Source organism: Sinocyclocheilus anshuiensis, unplaced genomic scaffold, assembly GCF_001515605.1.
Source record: "Sinocyclocheilus anshuiensis isolate Anshui unplaced genomic scaffold, SAMN03320099.WGS_v1.1 scaffold740, whole genome shotgun sequence".
Taxonomy (NCBI): Eukaryota; Metazoa; Chordata; class Actinopteri; order Cypriniformes; family Cyprinidae; genus Sinocyclocheilus; species Sinocyclocheilus anshuiensis.
The window spans coordinates 120113-136669 of NW_015554112.1; the positions used below are offsets into that span (position 1 = coordinate 120113).

General features: G+C 37.0%; 1 protein-coding gene across 1 annotated transcript in view; it reads right to left on the bottom strand.

Moving 5' to 3' along the window:
* Positions 1 to 16557, bottom strand: part of LOC107669775 (protein jagged-1b) — a 56527-nt gene that overhangs the window by 37022 nt on the left and 2948 nt on the right. Inside the window, exon 2 of the mRNA XM_016462156.1 lies at positions 10136 to 10453. Coding sequence (XP_016317642.1) covers positions 10136 to 10453 — 318 coding nt within the window. The remainder of the gene's footprint in view (positions 1 to 10135; positions 10454 to 16557) is intronic.

Consider the following 16557-nt stretch of genomic DNA (forward strand, 5'->3'; position numbering starts at 1 on the left):
CTCTGGCGGAATACAGTAGGTTTGTGTGATCCAGAGCAGAATTTATGTTGTTAATCGCTGAAAATATTATCCAGATAATTTTCCCGATCCACTCCGTGAACTCGTGAAGGCACCCGCGCATCATTCAAACACAGAAACACGGCATGTCGCAATCTTTGACGAATGCAGGCGAGAGCCAATGAGCGTTTGATTATCCTGCCGTAAAACCTGTCGTTTGAAGCGGCAATCAATGCATATTGTACGCATTATTATTCTTTTGCTAAATAAAAAAAATCACTGGTAAATAAAACACACCTTAGTATCGATATTTTTTGTTTGAGTACTTTCGATACTCGCGTCAGTATCGATATATCGATACTTCGGATCGATACGCCCATCCCTACTGGACTCGCTGCTCGGGATGGAGAAGCGAGCAGATCGCCGAAAAAAGGCTTGGATTTGGGTCTGTTCTTCGCAGTCCTATGGATTCGGAAGATTTGGATTACAGCGCACTAATAAAATTGTTTCATTTCGTAATTATGTTGCGTTTTTGGTGTATTTTATAGTTCTATTGTCAGTCACAGCATGTCGGAGAAAACGCCTTTTGTGCCCCATGACAATCAAAGTAAACATTACATGACAAGTAAAGGTTAAACGATTAAAGAAATTTTATTTATTTTAAGGTTTAAAGTGAAGTCTTGTTTAACATTATGTAGGCCTATTCTTGGAAACGAGCTGGCAGCAGAAATCCCACAACAAAACGAAATGTTATCATTTCATAAGTAAATGAGTAAACAATTTAATAATGCAATTGAAAACAAGGTAATTCATATGACAACTAAAAACTAATAAAATTAATGCCGCGATTTCAATATTCCTAAGGATTCATTTTTAGGTGTCGTCAATACGTCAGTTTTGTACGTTTAAATGCTGAAAATACGTAAGTATTGTACGTTTTAGTGCCTGTAAAAACATACGTAAATGTACGTTTTATAGAACCACATTTTACGTAAAATACATACGAATTATCATGAGATCACGTTGCAATGTTTTATCTGCATGTTTCCTTAATCTTATCAGTGCCCCTGTAACCTGTTCCCTGTTCTTTTATCTTACCTTTTTAAGGTCCACAGTCTTTCTGCCTGAGCTTTCAGGACTCTCTTTACAGTCTTTCACTCTTTTTCCTATCAACCCTTTTTTAAAAGATCTTATTTGAAGCAATCTTATTTTGGCTCAATATTATATTTTCATTTGAAGTTATCAACAGTTTTTATTCATTTTGGCTATTCTACATCTATCTTTGTGAGCATCACTCATTTGCTACCAGTATTCTTTTCAAATATGAGCTATTGAAAACAGCATATGTGACCCTGAACCACAAAACCAGTCATAAGGGTACATTTTTCGAAATTGAGATTTATAAAAAAAAGCTGAAGTTTGCATTTGATTTCTTAATTTCTTAATTTTAAAATTTGTATCAATACAGAAAAATGATGTCAGTCCTTTTACAAGCACTTAATCTAATTGTTTTTATACTTTTCATCTTTGCTTATAGTTTACAGCTAGAAGGCGGAGAAATGTTGATGTGGTTATGACATTGTCAACCATTGCAGTTCAGGAGTGACTCCTGTATTCTATACTTTTGCAGAATTTAGAGGATTCACTTAAAAATGCATTTAAACGAGGTTATCACTCCCAAAACTTTGCACATATACAGTTAAATTCTGTCCCATTTTGACTGAAGGTGAGAAGAGAAAAAGAACATCCCCTCTTCCTTTAAGCAAACTCCCACTTCAATCCAATTTGCACACAAATGAGAGCTCAATGTCCCAGTGTCCCCCAACTCTACTGTCCCAAAGCTAGGATCTTATCTTCAGCACGTACGCGAATGAATGTTAATGGAATTAACATGGCGTGTCGATGAGTCAAAGCGTGTTTGTACATGACTACTGTCTTTTCAGGTGTTTTCAGATGCTGTGAGTCTGCATACAGATGTACGCTAAAATAAAAAAGCTAGCACATCACAGAGAGACAAAATGGTCTTGAAACAATTGCATGGTATACATTAGGCTATCTGCATGACTGCACAGGCATGTGGTCATAGGAGTCAACATAGAGAAAGAAAGACAGAAGTCTCTCTCTGTGTCCCTGTAGTAAATGAGTTTCTCTGGTTCCCAGGCAGCAGGAATGTCCAGGTAACTGAGTGCTGAAACTCTCCAAAATACAACATGACATAATAGAAGGAGATCAGTTTACAGTTCGCCCTGGAGACACTCTCACATACTCTCCCTCTCTCTCTCTCCCTCTCTCTCTCTCCCTCTCTCTCTCTCTCTCTCTCTCTCTCACACACACACACACACACACACATACATACACATACTGTAAATAATCACAAAACAGAGCACATATGATACAGATAAATAAGCACTGTTTAGATCGAAATTTACAAGAACCAGTCGATATTTTTCACGTGTATAATTGAGTCGGCTCATGGGTGTGTTTTCCTGCCAACGACAGCATGTCTGTAAACCGTGACCTCCTCAAAGAGTGCTGGCATCATTTTAGCTAGTATGAAGTCAACATTTGTCAACATTAGCCTAAGTAAACACAGCACAGCTATAATAATAACTGTTTTGACTATAAAACCACACAGCCTAAAACGCTCTCACAGCTCACAGAGCCATTATTTCAGGACTAGTTTTAATACATTTTCTTCCGATGAACTGTAACTGAAACATTTCCACAAAAACCTATGGGTGGATTTTCTTTCATTCAGATTCAATCTTATGAATTTGCTCATTGGAATTGACATTGAGTCATGGATAAATTGCTTTTTACAATTTAATTGATGGATGGGACTCATAAGCCCAGGCAGAGATCATGTCTGGACGTGCCCACTCCATTTAACCAGCCATATCCCCTTCAGGTACATTCGATTGCCCATGTTAAAGCTCAGGATTACATGTTTAATAGAAGAGGAATTGAGAGAAGAATTTATGAGGGTGGTGATTTGGTGATGGTGTAGCTTTGTGGCTGAAGATCTGGACTGAAAACTGAAAGATTACACCATTGTGTGTGTGAATCTGACTGTAAAAATATTTTTGGGTGGTTGAAATAAAAAAGTATATTTTGCATAAAGAAGCTTAATTGGAGCCTAATTAGCATTAGCATAATGAAAAAAAAATAAATAATAAAGGGGGTCTGAATACTTTCCGTACCCACTGTATATATATAGAGAGAGAGAGAGAGATTATTTAAACTGATTATACACTACCATTAAAAAGTATGGGGTCAGCAATCAATATTTATTATTTTGACATTAATTTATACAGATACATTGACAAATCATTGTGTCCAAACAGGATAAAAATCCATTAACTATCATCATTGGCGATAGTGGAAATTGTCATGAAAGGTGGCTTCATTGTCTTTATGCATAATATAATTTATTACTCTTTTCTTTTGATTTTAGGGTGAAATTATGATCCAGACATGTTTCTGTGAGATTCATTCATTCATTCAGCCATCCACTTAACCCTAGGTCACACAGAGGAACCTTCTCTGTAAAAAGCAAAAGAAAAGTTTGGGTAAAGTGTCAGCTAAATGCCACATTACTGAAATTAGTATCCTAGTTGATAAAGGCTGTGGGCCTCTAATCAAATCTGCTCTGAGGTTTGATCTCAAGTGTGCGTGATTAATGAGGTGGAGGGTTACTAGGGAACAAAGTGTGCTACCTCAGGCTGCTTTAGGGCAACTGTTATAATAATAATAATAATAAAGTTAAATCAAGTAATGATGTAGATTAACTACAAATCAGCGCATAAAAGGCACTCCATGAAACTGCTGATCATGAACACAGACCCCCAGAGTATTGCTGGGACAGTGATAAATTGCTTCAAATATCTCAAAGGGTACAAATCCAATCTTCATCAGATAACCTTCAGGACTTGGTTATCACACTCACTTAAATTCAGCAATATGCAGGAAATTGAACACACAACAACTGCACTGTAAGGAGATGGATAATGTCCTTTTCTGTTCAGTTTACGTACATTTTCTTCAACCCTAAAACACAATACAATGCAATACGTAATTCAAAATACAGGTATTAAAAAAAAGAGTATGGAAAATTCCTTCATATTAACACAGTATGTTGGGCTGTATTATTACGGAATTTTACTAGACAAACTATTTGAAAACTTTACTTTATACACGTTACTGTAATAAATACTAATGATTACAATTTTGGTCATACTGCCCATCCTGCATGTTATTTGATTGGCTTTTTATGTATTGAGATGGTGATTATTCAAATCTCTGAGCTGTAGTCACCTACAGAACTCCAATTCACCTCCCATCATTCCAGATCATCTGACCCTCTGCCTTGTAAACACCCCAGTGTTTGTGGCGTTAGATGGAGGTAATAACCTCGCCACTAAAGACATCAACAAAAAACGATGATTCCCAAACCCCACAACCTAGAGTTCACACACATCCACATCCACATCCACTTCCTCTCCATATCCATTCATCCTGATCACAGATGCCCTCATCTCTTCTTTTCTTGTCACAACGGAAGAAAGGGAGAATGATGATCTCATTTATTGTGCGACCACATGAAGGCCAACAGCTTCAATCACGACACCATTAATCAGGAAACACTAAACAATGGAGGAGCCACAATGTGTTACAGTATGACAACACAGTTAAACGTTGAAACACATTGTGTGGGTCATCACTCAGGAACCGACACTTACAGCGTGAACCGAGAGGCTGGGAGGATCAGAAAGCGAGCGGAGGAGAAGAGAAAGGAAGAAAGCCAGAGAGAGAACGGCTCACCTTTCCTCATATTACCTGTGCTCACCTGTTTGTCTCCTCACCTGAGGCTGTGGGATCCTGATACCCCCCTCCCTCCCTCCCTCCCTCCACCTGAACCACCACACAAAGATGGACAGATAATATGGTTCTTTCACTCCCTTGATGCCCACAGAAATCCATTCACTCTCTCTCCCTCGCCCTTCAGCCCTGCCCTGAAACTGATCCAGACAGCCGTTTTCCTCCTGAATTTTCTCACACTCACAGATTAAACAGCCCAACATACTCGTACACACTCACACACTTTATTACATGCTTATCTACATTGCATCCACTCAAAAATATCAATAAATAAATGGGGCTGCATGATAGTCGCAGTAAGATCTGTTTTATTCAGAATCTCAGAGTGGCTCAGTTCACAGTAAATGCAGCATCTCTGCTGCTTGTGCTGAGAGTTTAAAGTGTATTTGGGAATTAATTATGCGCTGCGTTTACTTTATTCACACATTAGCATAATTTCCAACATTTTTGTAGACAGAAGTTTACAGCATTTCAGCAGAATTCTGCCAAATTAAAGTATTGTGGATTTTAAGTGTTTAAAGCTCAAGGGCATGAATGATTGAAAGTAAAGAATTAAGACATAAATATTAGCATTGTAACTTGTAGTTTACAAAAAATATTATAATGATCAAATATTCATTTTTCATTTTTACAGTACTACATTATTATTTAATTTTGTCCACCTAATCTGGACTGAGATACTATCACAACTAAAAAAAAAAAGGTATGAGTCCACTTTAAAGTCCAGCTACAAAGTCAAAATAAAACACTTACTAATTACAGATTAAATATTTCATCTGTTCATCACAAGTCATGTGACCATTAACTGACATAAGAGAACTGTGAACATGTGTATGTGTCATTAAATTATTGAAATATTAACTTAACATCTCAGGGGGTACTTCAAGTAAATACAGTATATGTCTAAGGGTTCGGCTGACAAAAGTGTTTTGGAAAATTGTGACTTTTTTAAATTTCAAAACATTTCACATCTGCAAAATGCACATCCCTAGTGTCCATCCACTACACAGAGGTCCATTTGCCAGAGGCTCTCAGACCTGCTCCTCCAAGCCAGAACAGCTGGCCTGCATCAGATGATTTCCCCCTGCACCAGCAAATCTCCAGCTAGATTTGGACTTTATTGAAATTATTGCCATTTATAATTAATGTAGTTACAAAAATAATATCACCTTTCTCACCCTCATTGCTTTACTACTATATATATCACACACAAACAGAGGCTTTGTTCCAAAATTAAGTGAGCCACCATTAGAGGGCATTTCATTGCATCATAGGTGCAGTACCAACCATTCCTAAGGTGTCCTAAAATACATCCTAAATTCTAAGGTAACATCACATACATCCTTTGCAGAGAAAGAAATCCCATGTTACTTTGCTCAATGACAAGATGATGGATGAAGCATGAGAAATGTTGATTAGAAATACATTTACAGTTATATTTAATAACAAATTATTGATGAAAATATGTCAACATAATAAAAAAATGTACTCAATATTTGGGTGTGCTGTATATTTGCATGCTTTTGGCCGTACATGCAGTATTTGTACTGAAACAGACGTCACTGCCATTGGCCGCCAGTTTACTTTTTTTGGCCTGTCATTTGCATGAATTTGTGCAATTATAAATGTTTTGATGTGTACATTATATCTTGGTAACACGCTGTATACCTGTGGTGTAAGTCGCTTTGGATCATAGTATCTGCCAAATAGATAAATGTAAAAGTAAAGCAAATGTATGCAAAATAATTTGGTACAAGACAGCGTTCAACATCAGCCACTTATGAGGATGCTAATTCATGTGTATTCAGAGAACGTCATCATTCATTCAACAGTTTATAACAAACGAAGAAAAAACTACTTTCACTGCCTATCAGTCTCCTACAGCTGGCAAGATATTTTGAAAGAATTCTGAGGCCTGAAGCTGGTTGTAATGCAGCACCCTTGTAGACAGTAATTACGGCAAGAGTATACTGTAATATTTTACATGAGAGATATGTGGGTCATGAGACTCATCTTTCTGTTATTGGGGGTTTCTGTGACTCATCGAAGAGCTTGATATACCAACCACTCCCTTTAGATTCTGATGATAAGATTGGTATTATGTGTGATGACTTTGCGTAGTGACAAGACATTCATGATCTCAACCACAAGACAAACAATAGAGTTGGTTTCCTTCTTGGGGCCTTGGGCATCCCTCTTTTATATTTCTGTTTTCTTTGAGTTTGTATGATGTTGGAAAATTGTAATAAAAACCACACCAGTATTAAATCACAGTGGTCTAATTAAAGATTTGCTTTTAAGTCAACGATTAATGGTCTATTTGTAGTGATAGTGTCTGATCTATTACTGCAGACAATAGAAACTAGTGATGTCAATTTGTCAGGAAAATAAGAGAGAATAAACATGTTCAACAAAAGAAAGAACCAGAAAATGACGAAACAGCGTCTCAAGAAAGACATATTTTGTAGTCAAGACAATGACCACAGAGGAAATAAATGAAAATAGAAAATATCAAATAAACAAGCTGTAAATTATTATGTTCAGGTTTGATTTAACCAATCAAAAAACAATTCTGTGATTCGTAACCAAACTATTTTCATTGGTCATGCTGATATTCAGCACAACAGCAAGATTGCATGTGTGATGTTGATTTTGTGACATTTCAATAAACAAGACACATTTTGAGTAACTGATTCAGACAAAATATGACCAGATATTTTGTTTATTTTTGCTCCATCAGTGAAAATGGTTTGGTTAAAATTTTGGAATGGATCGGTATGTGGCAAACACAGACAAGCAGAGAGACAATGAAATGTCCCAGTGACATTATACAAAATATCAGCAGTCTCTGAATGCAGCTTATCAAATCAGAAGACCAGAACAATACTCATTATGTTACAAAGGACGTTCTTTATCTTCAGCCACCACAACACCAATAGATAAAAAATTAAAAGTTGTGCTACAATCTTTCACCCTCATCTTTTTCTCTCTTTCTCTCACACACACTCTATCTATCCACTGTAATCAATAAGTGTGTAATCAGTTTAAAGACCCAGGCTGGAGATAGCCAAACATTAACCGCAGCATTCACAGTGAGGTTCAGTAAAGATCACTGGCACAGCACGTCCACCGTCTGGCCAACAGTCAGCCAGCATTACTACCTCCATATGCTCGGCATAGTGCCACTGAGGTCAGATCAAGGTTAAGTGAAAACTTCCCTATCAGCAAGTTAATAAAACAGCACGGCAGCTTATATACGTAGCTTTAAGGAAACCACTTTTAAGGGTGCGATCCAAAATTGCTGTAAGTGGATAGAGGCAAACAAATGCTTCTGCACAACACTTCTAGTGCTTCTACTTAAAAAAATACCTCTGTGTGTTTGACTTTCATTCAATGTTGAAAGCACAAATGAAGATACTTTTAATGAAACTTGAGAGATTTCTGTCTCTCCCTTGAAAGTCCATTACACCAAAACTTTGACACTTCAAAAAGTTTGTAAAGACAGTAAAAATAAATAAATTAATGAATTAATACATATATACATGAAAACATTCAAACCATGCGGTTTAATCAAGTCTTCTGGAGACACACGATCGCTTCATATGCACAGACTTAAAGGGTTACTTCACCCAAAACAAACACTGAACAAACAATTCACCCTGAACAAAAACCTCCTGTAGCGAATCGATGCATTTTTGTAAGAAAAATATCCATATTCAAAACGTAATAATCCCTTTAATCGAGCTTGCGCCAACAGTTGTACACAGAAGCAGTTCCGGGCTGATGATGTAAGATGTCGGCGTGGCGTATGCGCTGGTGAGTCTCGTGAAAACCAACGTTTGTTAATAGAAGCAAATGAAGCAAAGTTTCCTTATACTTTAGCAAAGGAAAACCAGTCTCCTCTTAGCTTACATCGAAATCCTCCGACATTCTTCTTTACAAATCCTCGTTTTGTACTTCTAATTCGTGACCGTTGTTTTGTTTTGATCTCTCCACAGCGCTTCCTCGTTCGTCACTTCTGAGCTTCATGCGCAAAGCAAACCTCATACGTCATCCACCCGGAGCTGCTTCCGTGTACAACTGTTGGAGTAAACTAGATTAAAGTGATTATTACATTTTTAATGGATATTTTTCTTACAAAAATGCATCGATTCGCTACAGGAGGCCTTTGTTCACCCCCCGGTGAATAAGGCTTTTATTTAGGCTTTTATTCTCAACATTGTTGTTATTCTATACATTAATCAACACTCATACATAGAGTGCATCAAATATGGCAAATGGAAATGCTTGCTTGACGCACAACAATAAATGTCATTTGTTCTTGCAGCTGAAATGTGCTTGCGAGAGATGTGAGAGCAAACCTCATTGGTTCCTGCACGTCATGCAAGAAAGTTTGAGCTTACATTTACCGTACTTGATGTGCTCTTTGTATGCATGTTGGTCAGTGTACATAAATGCCTAAATTAAATCTGTTCATCATATAAAGCAATTGTGTCTCCTCAGAGAACTTGGGTTAAACGGCTCGATTCATATTGATTTCTTTTACGATGTCTCCATAAACTTAACAAACCGTTTCATTAAAAAAATCTTAATCTGGGAGTTTAAAAGATGAACGAAAGTCTTCTGGGTTTGAAACAACATGAGAATAAGTAAATGATGGAATTTTAATTTTAAATTAACTATCCCTTCAACACACGGAGACAATTTTAGGTAAGATATTTGCAAGCTGATTTCAAAAAGTGTAAATACTTTGACTCTGTAGTGCTATCAAACCATTGGCATGAGCAACATTGGCTCATCCTTTATTTTTGCGATACCTTTCAATTTTGTTGTTTTTCCCCATTTCCCATTGGCTCAACCAGTGTGTGGGGCGGTGTATTTTTCATGTATTTAATGTATTTTTCAACCAATGGCAGAAGAGGGAATATGTTCAGGAAGCTTGTGTGTAGCCTTTTTTGTCATTGATATTTGTAAATTCCACAGATTACCTTCAAAAACTGACATTATAAGGGCAGCAGAAGTGATATTGAGGCAACTGAGACAGTGTAATGGTGACATGACAGCTGCCCTTTAGAAAATATCCCCGATACGTTCAGACATGCACAATTGTCTCTATAACAGATCAGAAAAACGTGCAGATTATCCAAGTGTCTTCCGAGCAATCTTTGGCAAAGGTTTCTACAACACATGAAGTATAAAGAAATGATGTTTTCACCGGCAGCGTTCACTAAGCTGATAAATAAATGAGAGTTGTACTCACTGGCCATGCATATTTAAATGGTATAACAATTCGTCCATTTCTGCTGTCGCTTCCCTCGTTTCCATGGTGATGTAAGGTGTGGGAGTTGCCACCCAGGACAGGTGTGCTGCCAGTGCCATATGTACAGGTGCCGATTGGTGCAACCCGAGCCTGGTACTCCTTCAGACAGGCCTTGAAGAAGGTGTCACACTGATTAGCTGATGAGCAACGCTGCCCCCCACTGGCCTGGGGGTCACAGCACTGACCACTCTGTAGAAAGCCCAGAGGGTTTAGCCATTGTTGAATTTGCACCTCAAATGTGCCCACCGCACACACAACCTATGGGAATTCAAAACAGCAAGGTTAAAACATGGAAAACAGGAAAACTGAAGTGACAGAGTGCATGAAGTCATTAAGATGGGAAGCAGCACTTTCAGCCTCCAAAGGTGTTTAGAATTTAAATTCTCTCATGATGCTTGTTCATACTCTCCACAGTTACTGGCTTTCTGAAAACAGTTTTATCACATCTGGTTGTTGGCTGGTGCAGGTTAGAATATCAGTGCTGTTGTTGAGGCCAAAATATGATTGTAAAAATGTATCATATACCTTTATAATGTAAATTACAAGTATATTAGTAAACGGAAATGCTTAAAGCAGTGGTTCTCAACCACCAAATCTGGCAAAAACTTCAGAGCTCTTCAGGGTCAGTGCCAGAGCGGCGCCTGTTTCTGAATATTGATTGATATATGTAGACTACTAGTGTAGATATGTAGATTATAAATTATAATTATATAATTATAATAAGTTATTTTCAGTGGAAGCAACGAATAAAACTGGAAAAACACAAACACGAAACTTGTAAATAAAATAATTTTATATATACAATTTAATAACATATAGCCTAGTTTTATATATATGAATAGAGTGTTCGTTGACTGACTGCATGCCGTCAGAGTTTCCAGTGTTGACAGCTCCATAAAATAGCCTACTGGAAGCGCTGTAGTTTTGCTGTTTGAAGCTACTTAAAATATGAAAAGTACAACACACAAATAGCCTAACATTTTAAGTTACTTCCGTTTCTGAACAAAGAAATTAGTAATTGATATCATAAATAAACGAGCCTGATTTTTGTTTTAATTGTCAGAATTTATTGTACATAAAAATAAAAATAAATCACAAAACATTTGCAACCAAGAAACAAGAACAAAGCCAGAAGTGCCGAATGTAAGCCAGATTTGGCCCAGATTCTGTTGTTATCTGGGAAGCCAAGCATTATGTATATTTGTTAACAGACAGTAAGAATTTTTAAACAATTAATCGTCTACTTTCGTTTGCTGCATGTTTTAAAAAAAACATAAATTTTACGTTTTTTATTTTTTGGGATTTTATTACATTCAGAAATAATAGGCTACCGGCAGGCCTAAAGCATAATGTTATAATGTACCAACAATATAAACATTATAAACCTAGGCTATATTAGTTCCCCTCACTCCACAACAAGTCCTTTAAATTTAACCATATTCAGAATAGAACAAGAATTAAATAATATAATTCTAATGAATAAATATAATATAATTGCAGTAGGGTAGAGTGGGGGAAAACGCCCCCCTTAAGGACTGTATAATTTTTTTTCTATGAAACAAAAGTTAAATGTGTCCAGAATAGCTGTGCAAAATGCCCCCAGTCTGACAAAGCAATTTGCTTTATACATTTACAGCAAAACCAGAATACAGGCAGTTTTATCTTAAAATTAAAAAGAATATAATTAATCATTAAGAATTACAAAATTATAATAGCCTATTTGAAAAATATTGTTAGCTGATGCTAACTTGAGGCAATTTTTAAATTTAAAATCCAAATATGTTTATTCAACCAACTAGTTAGAATAAATTTGATGGAAAAACAAAGGATTTGATGATTTTTACAGAACAGAGTAACTACAGTAATTAAGCCATGCCCCCTGGGGGCGTTTTACCCCACAGACTAGGTTTGAAAAAAAATGATGTCATTCTGAAAATATGATCATATTTTTTCTTAAATAACACATACTCCCTGTCTACAGGCCTTACTATTCTCATATCATTTATAACTGTGATGTTCTATAAAACAACAAGCTTTAAAAGCTTTTTTTTCTCTCAGGTACATCACCAGTGTAAGCTTCATGATGAATACTTCTACATCACTCTTGTCGACATAGTCCATAGTTACAACAAAACATTTTTCTTGACTTTATCTAGTGCTTATTTTGGGGGAAACGGCTGCACTGTTTGCAATGAATATATAGCAGGCACACGAGTCGCCGGTGCAATCAAACAGCTGAAACAGTCAGTAAAGTGTTAGCAGTTTGAAGATTCAAGAATATTAGCAAAGATTATTACAATTCTTCATAAAGCGAACTCTCTTCTATTCTTAATACGCTCTGGAACCTGAACAAAAAAATATTTTTGTAACAAACAAACCGAAATGAAAACATTTCGCTTTTAATCCATGTATTTGACAGCCTACACCCACCCACTCCCCATCTCGTACTTCTGAGTGGGAGATCTTCCCAGGACAGTAGCCTGCCTCACAGACTAAAATCAGGGCGCCCACTCCGGAGATGAGGGGGCACAGTGACTGAGGTGGCCCCTTGAGGCCCCTCCCTTTGTCCAAGACAAAATTTGAAGGCCTTCCAAGCTGATATGCATATGAGTCTGTTGTAATTAAAATAAAACTCAAAAATATGATATATACCAGTTTAACGTAATTGTAATTGATTATTATTATTTGTTGTTCCATGGAACACAAAATGAGACCATTTGTAGATAATAAGTGTACGTACACACAAATGTGCATAAAATCGGCACACAATTGATGAATAAATCATGATTCCCCAACTTTCCTACTAAAATCTACAAAAATCACAAACTCTGGGTGGCCTTACAGTTGTGTTTAATTTTATACATAGATATTTCACATTAAATATATTATCACATAAAAGGTGCTTTAAAGCCCAAGCTGCAAAGTTCCTCTGAATAGAAACACAAACACATGTACAATTGGCCAATAATAGGTTTTATTGTTTGAGCTAGTTTTAAGGATGGTATTGCAACTCTTAGAAGTCCTTGGAGTTTACGTACATTCAAATATGGCACAGGTGCTCAGCAGCAGTAGATGATGACAGAATTCTCGTTTTTGGGTGAACTAAGACACGCGATTGAAAAGCACTCAACTGTATTACCACAAAAACAGAAAAGATGTGTTCATAAAACTGTGGTCGTATGAACATGGATGAACATGCTCTGAGTAATGCTCAAAGGCCTTACTGTTTCACAAATAAAACATTACATTCTGTTTTTTTACAGTTGATGAAGTTTCCTTCACATCCGACAACCTTCAAACAACACAAAACACAATCCTCACGAGACCCCATTCATCCAGACAGATAATGACTCTAGTAGTCTTTGTATCTGAAGGCAGATAAAGACAGAAAGAACAGACGATAACATTGATTCAAAGTGAAATCCCTGTCTAAATGGACAGCTACAGTCCTCTTCTGTGCTGTAATCACCCTCTTCATCTGCATGTTCACTTAACTTCATTACCTTCATCTTCTCCCCGCAGGTTATTTACCTCCTCATGTCTTGCCTTTCTCTCACGCTTTCTCTCCTTACACCCTTGTATTAGTTACTTCCTACACTTCAACCCCTTGCTCTCTGTTTTCCATTCTTTCTCTATATCAATACCTCTCCCTTCTTTTCTGTCCCTCTCTCCCCAGAGGGGAATACATTTACAACGTAGCTCCTATCTCGCCCTCTCTGACTGTCATTCTTTTTTTTTTCTTGACTTCTTTTCACCTGGGAACAGATCTCTCTCCTTCTCTCATCATGATGTTCAGACTTTCCTGTCTTCATTGTTGCCATTCTTTTATTCATCTCTCTTTTTGGCATAAAGGAGAAGAGAACACGCATGCACACACCAATGGGATGGCTGGGCATTTCAGGTTCTCTGAGCAGGACAAAAAAAAAAAAAGATTTCCCAGAGAAAAACCTGTAAAATCCAGTGTGTTTTATCAAAACTATTGCAAACTATATACAGTTTGGTATAGAAAAGAATTGCCCTCCTTTAAAATAATCAAATTTTGTTGCTTTTCAGCCTGAAATGAAGATTTTTGTTTTATCCAGCTGTATTTACTCAGTGCAACTTATAACATCCAAGTGAAAGATACAACATATAGAATTGCCCTCCTTTAAAATAATCAAATTTTGTTGCTTTTCAGCCTGAAATGAAGATTTTTGTTTTATCCAGCTGTATTTACTCAGTGCAACTTATAACATCCAAGATATAACATCAACATGTCTGAAAAAATAAATGAATTATCAGAATCACTGACTTGGAAAAAGGATCACCTCCTTGTGTCAGTATTTTGTTGAACCACCTTTTGCTTTAAAGGGGTCATATGATGCGATTTCATGTTTTCCTTAGTCTTTGGAGTGTTAAAAGCTGTTTGTGCATACAGAAGATCCGTAAAGTCGCAAAGATTAAAGTCTCAAACCCAAAGAGATATTCTTTATAAAAGTTAAGACTGATCCACGCCCTCCTAAAACTCCTCGTTCAAACACGCCCCCACATGTCTACGTCACGATGTGGAAAGATTTGCATAACGCCGCCTAAATGTTCACGCAAAGAAAGAAGGCGCAACTTTTATTCTTGCTGTAGTATTGTTGCTGCCGCCACCATGTCGTGAAGACGCTGTGTGTTTCGTTGTGAAAGCCAAACTACTTTGTTTGGCCTTCTAGGACACAACCAGAAATCAGTGGTTAATTTTTATTTACAACACTGTTCCAGAACAGTACAACCCAAATATTCGAGTGTGTGCAGCGCATTTAATGGAGGAGAATTTCCTGAACCTGGTCAGGGGCACAACATTTCCGTCACACACTTGAAGTATTCAGCCAATCACAACACACTGGATAGTTGGCCAATCAGAGCACACCGCGCTTTTCAGAACGATGAGCTTTGTAAAAATCGACGCATTTCAGAAAGGAAAGTCTCAAGATATTACACAGATTTTCAATGAGATTTAAGTCTGTCTAATTCCTGTGGCTCAGTGGTAGAGCATTGCGTTAGCAGCGCAAAGGTTGTGGGTTCAATTCCCAGGGAACACACATACTGATAATATGCTTTGGATAAAAGCATCTGCTAAATGCATATATGATATATAAATAATTTTAACATTTATTTTAAACCCTAAAGATGCACACACAAGAAAAAATCCCAATGTGCATCACACACTTTCTCCCACACAGATAAACACACACACTGATTCTCCTGTGAATATGGCATTCCAAGCCGGGTCAGACAGTAAGACTCTGCGGTGCCTGTCCTCTCCCCGTGACCCCACGTTTGAGCAGGACTGCTGAATGGCTGTACTGTCCTCCCATTGTTCCATCATGGCATGTTGTCCCATTCCTGCTCCTAAAACATGGACACATCAAACACTCGGCAGATAGACCCCCGGCCATCATTCTCCATCTCTCTTTCTTCCTCTCCCTCTATCCTCTGCCAGGGTCATTCCCAACATACCTGTATTTCAGCGGTCTCTCTTGTGGAGCTGCATCACAGGGCTCATTACTGAGACATTAAAACCCCACAAAGACTCATGCTGAACTCCTGCCATCCAACATCAGAAACAAAGACATGCTGCTATTTTAAGCAAAAATCATTTGTGCATAACATAGGCTATTTACTGTCCATTTTTGAGGGGGAAGCTACCCATTTTAAAGACATGGATTGACTAACTGTTAAAGTATTATTATCTAACTATACAAAAGGTAACCCTTATCTGTTTTATTCTCCATACCTGATTTAGGTGTTTAACCAGTAATCATCCTTAATTTCACTTTTTAATATGAAAGGCTGTACTGTTCAAATGGCTATCCTCCGACTGTTAATGAACAACCGCTACAGTCCACAATCTGAGTACAAGACAGTATCCTATAAAGCACTGAAAACACAGCTGGTCTATCTGACACATTACTGCCCTGCTTCTTTAGCCCATGATTTCTGCACATATGCAATATTACTGCAGGCGCAACAGATTATTTTTAACTGGCCCAGTTGGGCCAGTAGTTCTGTACATTACTTTATCTAGCCACAAATATAATCAATAATAATAGCAGTAATAAAAATATTATGACATTTGCAAGTTAGCAACATTTTTGCAAGCATCATCAAAAAAAAATTTTTCGTTGCAATTTTACATTTTCTTTTCGTTTTACAAAAAAAGCTATAATGTAACTCCATGATATTCATTCTTAAACACACCTTTTCTAGAAACAATGGCATGAGGTTTTTTAAATTATATATTATATATATTATATTCTATTATATATTATATATATTTATTAATTACTTATAATATTCATTACACAGTATAATCTTAAAGGTTTAGAGATTATATA